Genomic DNA, 9374 nt, shown 5'->3' with positions numbered 1-9374 from the left:
CCACCACCACCACCACCACCATCACCGCCGCCATCACTGCCACCACCGTCACCACCACCACCACCGCCGCCATCACTGCCACCACCATCATCACCACCACCACCATCGGTTTTTTGAGACAAAGTCTGTCTGGCTTGCTATATCAACACACAGAGATATACCTGCCCTTCTTCCCGAGTGCTGGGACTGAATGGCTGGCCAAGACTCACTTTTTAAACAGAAAAATAAGAGCAGCTTTTATGCTCTACAAAAAGACTCAGGCACAGAAGAGTTAATTCAGACTAATTCTGAATAATTTTGATTAAAAATATTTTAACCAAAATTAAAATTTTAATTTTGAGACCAAATGTCCCAATGTTCTTCTATGTGTACACTATAATATACCCAATAGCAATTATTTTTTAAAAATCGAAGTAATGTCAAAGAGAGCTTTAAAAAAAGTCGGGTCTTAGTGGGGGAAAATCTGGGAGAAGATGGGGTGGGGACTGAGATCAGAATAATACTGTATGAAAAAAATCTATTCTCAATAAAAACATAAAGTAAAATGGATCTTAGACAGGGAAACTCTCAGAACAAAGAGAATTAGAAGGGACCAGGAAGGTTTGGGGGGGGGGGGAAGACCAGGGGAGGGGAAGGGAACAGAGGCCAGCAGGGCACCTACCTGGGCCTGGAAGATCTGCTGGTAGACTTTACCATTCTGTACTTGGGACACCTTCCCCACTGGCGACATCTTGACGGCTGGCCCAATTCTCCTTTGTTCTGGAAATACACTTGAGACTTGGTCTTAGTTTTCACTTAGAGGCTGGGACTCTCTTGCTAGGACCTCCAGCCTAAAGTCAGCACTAGATCCCACAGGACACCTTGTTTAAGGGGAAACTTAGATTTCAAACAAAATAAGGTGTGTGTGTGTGGGGGGGGGAGACAGAGAGCGAGAGAGTGGGTTTTCACCAGCGCCCAGGGCGTAAATCCCACAGGCACTTTCTGGAAAGGGCAGGACTATTGTCTGTGCTCCACTAGAGCTCTTCTAGGACCAGTCAATCTACCTAAGATGTCAGATGGGACTGAAACCCTAGTCACATCCTCCAGGAGAAATAGGGGAGTGGTGCAAATGGAAGGAGCAGTTTGATTCTGACCTCCTTAATTATATATTACTGTTTGCGACACGTCCACCTTCCTATCTGCTCAATCAGCTCGCTGTTCCCCCAAGCCCAGCGATTTTGAGGTCCTGACCCAAGCCTGGCGGCTCCCGCACCTGAAGTTCAGATTCACCCTGAAGCCAGCAGCAACTGCATCAAGACGCTGTGGTTTCCTAGGCAACGCGAAGGGGCGGGGCAACACGAGGGGGCGTGGCTGTCCCTGCCCACACTTCCTTCTCAGGGAGCCCGGTCACCCAGCAACAGCAGAGGCCCACGTGGAGTAGTGAAACTCACCCACTTCTTTTTAATGTTGGGTCCTTGGAGCACCCTTAAAATGTTCCCAAAAGCTAGTAGGAGATCGGAGAGCCTGTGCAGATCTTGACTGTTGTGGTCAAGGAATCCAGTCTTTGTTGCTCTGGGTGAAATCAACCTGTGCAGGCAGGCAGCACAAGGTGGCCCTTGCCTGTAAGAATCTGAAAGACCCTGAAAGAAATCAGATCTTTCCCAGTTCAAAGTAGGTTGGAAGGCTCAGAATTCAAGGCTAAAGACCTGCCTGGCCTTAATGAGAACCGCGTGCACGAGGCCACTAAGAGCAGTGGTTTTCAGCCCGTGGGCCATAACCCTTTGACAAACCTCTGTACTCAAAAAATGTTTTCATTCTGATTCACAACAGTAGCAAAATTACAGTTAGGCTTGAGCTTCCCTTCTGCTCCAGCAGTTACCTGGGAGCTGGCCATGGTAGCACGTGACCTATAACAAGCATTAATTTAATAAAATCTCCCAACTAAAGTCTCGGAGGGCTGGAGCCCAAGTGGATTTTCCCTTCAAAGAAGAACTGGCTTCATCCCTCATCCCAGCATTCCATCAAACAGAAAAAGTAAAGAGCTTCACTCTGTTTATGAAGCTGGTATGACCTTGATTCCAAAACCAGGTAAAGAAGTAACAAGATTAGAAAATTGCAGACCAGTCTCCCCAGTGAACATAGGTCCAAAAGTCCTCAAGAAAATACTTGCAAACAGAATTCAAGAATACATCAAAAAAATCATTCACCACAATCAAGACACAAGGATGGCTCACTCTAAGTAGATCAATAAATGTTACAAATTGTATAAAGGGATTTAAGGGCAAAAGTCACATGTTCATCTCAATTGTAAAAATTGCTTTTGGCAAAAATCTAATGTCCTTCATGTTTGCTAAGTGTCTTCCTCAATCCCTTTCTTTGCTGTTTTAATGTTTTCATTACATAGTTCTTTCTTTCTTTCTTTCTTTCTTTCTTTCTTTCTTTCTTTCTTTCTTTCTTTCTTTCTTTCGTTTGTTCGTTCGTTCTTTCTTTCTTTCTTTTTTTTCCCCAAGGTACCTCACAGAGGTGTTTTTTGTTTGTTTTTCACTATTTTTTTTTTAAAGTTTCTGACTCACATTCCAAGGTGCCTTTTGTAAAGACTTCTAGGAATGGAATCCCACCCACCTTATTTCTGAGTATGTTTGCCATTGTTATTCAGCATCACTACTGATTATAATGTTAATTTTGTATCCTGACAATTTGCTGAAAACATCTATCACTTCTAAAGAGTTTCTGGTAGAATATGACAGGCTGCCCATGGCCCCATCCCCCTGCCTACGGAACCAGCACTAACTGGATTCATGGAATTAGATTTTCTAAAATAAAATAAAAGACATTTTGCTGGTTAGCTTTTACTGCCCACTTGACACAATTTGGAGTCTCCTGGGGAGAGGAAACCTCCACTGAGGGACTGCTTAAATCGGCCTGGCCTGTGACTGTGGGTCCATGGATGCTGCAGCCCACTGTGGGCGGTGCCACCCTAGGTGGTCCTGGGTGGTTTACAAAAGCAGTCTTGCATGAGGCGAAGGAACAAGCCAGTAAGCCATGTGCCTCCATAGAATCTGCTTTAGTTTCTGCCTCTGTGTTCCTGTCCTGCTTAAGTGCCTACCCTGACTTCCCACAGTGATATACTTTGACCTGGAAATGTAAACGGAAACAAACCTGAGTTACTTTTGATCAGAATGTTTTATCACAGCAAACAGAACAGACATGAGGATAGAAGGGGGAGATGTTTTGGGGGAGTGTCTGGGAGAAATAGGAAGAGGGAATTGGGGGTGGGCAGGTAAGACACATATAGATACACATATATGATCAAGACATATGATATACATATATGAAACTGTCAAAGAATAAGTTAAATATTTTTAAAATAGAAAAAATAACTTTCTGTGAAATGAATGTAGTTATAGTTTGTTTCTGGTGGTGTTATTAGAAATATAGTTCATTTTATTTATAGTTTCAATGCACATTGAGGGTTTCCCATTTCAATTGGGAGCTGTGTCCCTGCTTGACTCCAGGTACTCGACCTGCCTGGGGACATGAGGAAATGAGAAAACAAAAGAGATAGCCAGCCCAACACACACAGAAATAAAGCCACACGGTGGACTGGGCTCTCAGGGGGGGAAACGCAGCACCCCAGAAGCTTGGCTTGTTTATTATATAGAGTTGAGCAAAGAGGCGGGACTGTTGCATGCAGATAACAGGTATGCAGAGTTCTTGACAGCACCTGAAACAAGGAGGCAGGCTTAGCTAATCTGGGTAGGAGCAGCCTCTGTAAGAGAGCCATCTTTAGGCCATAAACATCTGGATGGAGAAAGCTCTGGTGGACATTTCCTGTGTTGACTGTCAACTCTTACACGCAGTCCCCCAAGGAAGGCTTCATAATCCCTCTGAGCCTGAGGCTGTGGGGTCCCATGTCAACCACACACATTTACTCGGGACCACTCACTCAGGGCTTCCAGCTTTCTCTACAACCCGGGAATGTATCCAAATTCCTGCTCTAACCATTCCTCTGTGTGATGAACATGCCGTGTCAGAGAGTATGAGTGTGTTCATCTCAGAAGATACTACCAAAGGTTCGGAAAGTGGTAACAGCTCACACACACCACAGTGTACCCTAGTGTTCTGTGTCCTCACCAACACTTAGTAGTGTCACCTGACTTTATCCTAGACATTATGTGGAGGTGTAGTATCATGGTTTTATTTTGCATTTTCCTGAATAATATGGGCATAGACAGATAGACAGAAGGTGTGCACACACACACACACACACACACACACACACACACACACACACACGGATCTTTCTGTGACATGAGATCTGTATTAGTCCTCTGTTACTGCAACAAAACACCAAGATAGTGAATGTATAGAGAGCAAAATTTTATTTGAGCTCATGGTTTTGGAGGCCACAATCTAAGAAGGAATGGCCCATTGATTTTGGCTTCTAATGAGGCGTCATGTCATGCGTGGTAGGGATGTCTAGTAAGCAAAAATAGTCATTCTATCAGCTAAGAAACAAAAAGACCAGAGTCCTATGATCTCCTTCAAGGACATGCCTCCAGTGACTTAAGGACCTCCTACTAGGCACCACCCCCAAAGTTCCCACCCCTCTGCTTGGTGCCATCCTAGGGACCAAGGTCTTAACAGGTACTGGGTCTGTGGGAGACATTGTTTACACTCAAACCATAGAGACAATCAAAACTGAATCTGCTTTTGAGTGTTTAGAGTCTCAGGCACACGCTTAAAACTGTCTATGTGCTTTGCATAATTTTATTCTCAAGATGATACATGGAGTTGGGATGTTGGCCCCCTTTTGCAGATATAGAGAAAGACAAAGTTGTTTGACCACAGGGCTGGAAAGTGATGTGTGTTGTGTGCGGGGTGGGGAGGTGGCTCTTCATTTTCCCAGCTTCTCAAAAACAAATTGTCAAAGGGCTATTGTAGAGATTCAGCTAAGAGAGACAACCCTGGCACATGCACCAACAGAACCAAGTGTACACAGCAACCAGGTGCAAGCACTCGGAGACTTTGGGTCCTCACTGTACTTGCTCAGGCTCAAGAGAGACTTTCAATAGTCAGACTCTATCTGTCCTGGCCATTTTGATCATGAAATTTCGGGTAGCATTGGGCTTCACATAAGGACAATGTCCACACCTCCCAGCCTGACATTTGTGTTTCTTGAGTAAGCCTCATCTTCTTGGGTCTCCTGCTCACCCAGCATCAGTACTGTTGCACTCCACCTGGGATGCAGGCCTATCCCACCTGTGCTTGGCTTTCGTAGGTGACCCCACAGATAGACTCAGACTAGGAAGTCTTAGATCATCTCTGATTCCATTCCCAGTAGGTCATGGGGCAGAAAGTTCACCTCAGACTTCTTTTAAAAATTTGCTTTAAAGATTCATTTTTTAATTATTTTTACTTATGTGTATACGTGCCTGCCACATTTGTGCAGGTGCCTGAAGAGGCCAGAAACAGGTCAGATCCCTAGAGTTACAGACACTTGTGAGCTGCACAGTGTGGAGGCTGGGAACCAAACTTGAGTCCTCTGCAAGTGAAATCGAGCGCACTCAGCCCTTGAGCCGTCTCATTTATCCAACCTCTATTTCATGCTTCTTAACAGGTGACCTCATGGAGGCCTTCCCGCAAATAGTGGAAGTCAGTGATGGGCAAAATTTGCTTCACAGACATTGCTTTTTATATTGTTTTTCTTTTATGCCAAGGGATTGAGATCATTCTAAGCTTAAACCATTGGTCTATATGGCCATCCCACAAGTGGTCAGTGCTGTCTATCATGTGCATGAACAGTGCCCATGTCGTCCTGTGCCATTGTAGGGGATGGCTGCTAGGTAAGCTGAGGCCCTCATGAGAGGGGATGGCCTGGCCTTGGAGCAGAAGTTGGTGGCCCAATCAGCAGTCTGAGCAGGTCAGCAGAATCTGTGTGAACTCTCCTGAGCTATGACCCGATTTTGATTTTCTGAGCATGACAAGCCTGGGATTGTTGATCAGCGTCTGCAGCAGGAACCACCTCGTTCTGGCTCTGGCAGAGAAGCGGGGACCTAGGACAGAATTGGAGTAGAGAGATCAGGGGGTGGGGGTGGGGGTGGGGGTGGGGGTGGGAGTGTTGCCTCTGCTATTCTCAAAGACCTTTGGAGCAGTTACCAACAATACGAAGTTGTGGCAAGAGGTACTGGATCAGGATTCCTGGGGAATGAGAGGTAAAACGATGTGAGCTATCCCACAGACCTGTAGGGAATATTAGTGGGTGTATCTGAGCCCTTCATGGGGCAGGAGGAACTCAGAGAACTTCCTGTAAGCAGTGGAGGAGGGGGAACCCACAATTGATCGCCATTCTGGAAATCGCATCTGCTGTGTAGCCTGAGGTGTGTAATGGCATTCCAAGACAATGGGATACAAACAACTGTGCCTGCAGAACTGGGGTTCAGTTCCAGAATCGGTAGGTAAGCCAGTCTGCAGGACAAGCCATGCAGCTTGAATGATGAGAGCTATGCCTCTCAAGCGGCTTGGCTTAAAGGGTTGCAGAGCTAGGGGATTAGAGGGGGATCCCAGGGAGTCCATGGGCATCATTTTCCACTCTGAACCCAACACAGGTCCAAACAGGAGGCATCACCTGCTGACTGGCTCAGGCACCAGTATTTCACAGTCTTCTGCAGCTTTCTGTCCTTGTGGCTTGTGATCAGAATGTGGCAAAAGCTGACCAACACAGGGTTGGTGTGGTAATGATCCACAAAGAGCATCCCTATCCATGCGCTGAAGCCTGAAACCCAGGAAAAGCGGGTCAGCCAGGCTGCACCACCCATTACCCAGCCCAGTCAGCCAGGCCACACCTCCTGATATTGCCCAGTTAGTACTTTTTACAATACAACTGCTGTTATTTTTTGTTTTTGAGACAGTCTCCCTGTGTAGCCCCAACTGGCCTGGAACTCACTGTGTACAACAGGCTGGCATTGAACTCACAGAGAGATCTGCCTGCCTCTGCCTCTCCTGTGCTGGCTAACTTCTCCCCCACCCTCCCACCCCCCACTTCCCAGCTCTGATGGTTTGAGTTCTCACAGAGAATCTACAGAGTGAGTGTAAAGATCTGGAAGGATTCGTGGAGAGAACATTCTACTCTGTGCCTTCCATGGAGAACTCAAAGCTTGAAGGGACTGAGAACAGCCACGAGGAGAGAGAGAAGGCATCAGTGCAGCCATGAGAAGACAGAGCATGCATCCGTGCAGACCTTAAACATCTGAGGGAAGGCATGACAGGCCTGAGGCTAGAAGCACTAATGTCACTTCCTCAGGAACAGACAGCTTTGGTTTTAGAATATGTTAAACTTAGATACTTTCTCCACTAAATGTTCAAGCCGCAGTACTGGTACTTTGGAGCTGTGTTCTAGTCTCCAATCTATTTGGAAAGTCTGAACCGCCTATCTTCAGTGGCCTGTGGAACGGGAAGAGTTCAACAACCTTGAACCTTTGACCACACACCGGAATACACATTTCCTGTGTGTGTTCATGGGGTCTCACTGATTAAGCTAAGCTGGCTGTCTAGTCAGTCCTAACGAACCTGTCTCCAGATCTCCAGTACTGGGATTACAATAAGAGCATCCCTTACATGGCTGTTTTACATAGCTTTTGGGGATCAATCTTGGGTCCTCAGGCTCACATAGCAAGTCCCTTCATGGCCTAGTTATCTCCCCAGCCCAGAACCAAGTGCCTGGCTTTATGACCTCTGACAGAAAGCAATTATAAGCCCAAGTGAAGGTGTGAACTCATAGCCATCTTTTCCAGGCGCTTCCACAAAGGGATGAGGCCGGCTGCTACCCAAGGAGATGGCTGGCAGGACTGCTACGCACCCATGTCTGCACCCTCATAGCCGCTCTGCATGATGGTCCTGTCGATGCGTGCGATCAGCCATGTGCCCAGGAGGCAGCTGATGAGCAGCCTGGAGAGGCAGGCCCCCAGGCCCAGCAGCACATTGTAGAAAAACAGGAAGTAGTTGAAGTTGTGGAAGGCTCTCCTGCAGACAGAAGCAGGCAAGAGGTAGCCCTTCTGTCAGGCAAAACAGCAACACGGCAGGCTTTGACATCATCCAGACCCACGTTAAACTCTGCAAATCTGTCTCCTAAGCTTATGACCTCACGCTTGGGGGCAGGTGGAGCTGAGTGTTTACCCACAATGCTGAGGGATGTGTGGTCCCTAATGCAAGTGGAGCACTGAGCAAGCATATCACAGGGTGAATGTTTCTTGCTTTGTGTGACCTTTGGATTCTTGCATGACACTTCTTAAAGGTCGAGAAAAACTATCGGGCTACAGCCAGCTTAAGGGTAACGAACAACGTGGTGGTTCACCATTGTTATTGCCAGAAGGACCTACCCCAGCCAGAGCTGTCCCTGGTTCTCCAGAGGAAAAGTCCCAAAGGACCACCTGATGACATGGTCCTGTTGCCTCAGGACCAAACTGAATGTCACAGACCCCTCTGCCAGAGGTCTGGCCTTGTCACTCTGTGTCTGGTTGACATTAGGGACTCTCACTGATCTCCCAACACATGTAGTTTGTCCTACTATTTCCATCCATGCTATGGTAGCTGTTAATTATGCTAGTTCCTCCTCCCCACCCACTGCTCTTCTCCCCCTCCTCCCTGCCTCTGCTCCTCCTCCTCAGTCCCTCATCATCATCTTTAGATCACTCAGGAGTTTTCAGCCTTTACCCATGTGCCAGTCCTCTACAGCAAGCTATAAAGCGCTCAGAGGTGGTGGGTAGGGATATCTATCTCTGTTGTCAGTGCTAAGGTTTCCTTGATGAATGAATGAATGAATGAATGAATGAATGAATGAATGAATGACAAAGGATTGAAGGTACTTGGCTGTGCTGTTCATATTTTATGTGTTTCCTCTTTAAAACACCTCTTGAAGGAATGCACAATAATGTACAAACGGGGAAGCTGAGCTCCACACCTTTACTGAGGTTTCACAACCTCACATGGCTCTCCTACTACTGGAAAAGGCTGGAAAAGCTGATTCTGGACCCCAGGTCACGTGGCCCTAGATCGCATCCCTGTGCACAGCTCTGCAGCCTCTCACAGAATTCCGAGCTTTCCAGAGCCCGCCCACCACTAGGTAGAAGGTGCAGGACCTCTACATATTCCATCTCCCTCCTCCACCCTCACCTGTTGTTGAGAGCCAGGGGTTTCTGCTTGTCGGCTGTGCCCAGCTTGGGCTGCAGGAAGAACGTGCCAGCAATCCACACTTGTAGGATTATAAGGCCCACGACTATGGACAGGGTGAGGCTGAAACACAGGATACAGCAAATCCGAGGTGTCTGTTCTACTGTTCCAGGACCTTCTGATACACAGTGAGTGGAGAGAGAGGGAGAGGGAGAGGGAGAGGGAGG

At 47.1% G+C, this 9374-nt stretch overlaps 2 protein-coding genes across 3 annotated transcripts in view; both read right to left on the bottom strand.

The window, feature by feature from the left end:
• The window catches only part of Ccdc180 (coiled-coil domain containing 180), a 57116-nt gene extending 55243 nt beyond the window's left edge, over positions 1 to 1873 (bottom strand). The window contains exons 1-3 of the mRNA XM_021200321.1: positions 1859 to 1873; positions 1231 to 1270; positions 662 to 759 (exon numbers count right to left, since the gene is read on the bottom strand). Coding sequence (XP_021055980.1) covers positions 662 to 759; positions 1231 to 1270; positions 1859 to 1873 — 153 coding nt within the window. The remainder of the gene's footprint in view (positions 1 to 661; positions 760 to 1230; positions 1271 to 1858) is intronic.
• A 2503-nt stretch (positions 1874 to 4376) lies between these two features.
• Positions 4377 to 9374, bottom strand: part of LOC110323707 (stimulated by retinoic acid gene 6 protein-like) — a 38313-nt gene continuing 33315 nt past the window's right edge. For both annotated transcript variants that reach the window (XM_021201058.2, XM_029540080.1), the window contains 4 exons: positions 9151 to 9270; positions 7838 to 8001; positions 6608 to 6754; positions 4377 to 6035 (listed from right to left, as the gene is read on the bottom strand). In XM_021201058.2, the coding sequence (XP_021056717.1) occupies positions 5887 to 6035; positions 6608 to 6754; positions 7838 to 8001; positions 9151 to 9270 (580 nt within the window). In that variant the 3' untranslated portion in view covers positions 4377 to 5886. The remainder of the gene's footprint in view (positions 6036 to 6607; positions 6755 to 7837; positions 8002 to 9150; positions 9271 to 9374) is intronic.

The sequence above is a fragment of the Mus pahari genome, chromosome 6, assembly GCF_900095145.1.
Source record: "Mus pahari chromosome 6, PAHARI_EIJ_v1.1, whole genome shotgun sequence".
NCBI lineage: Eukaryota > Metazoa > Chordata > Mammalia > Rodentia > Muridae > Mus > Mus pahari.
This window is presented reverse-complemented; position numbering and strand designations above follow the sequence as displayed.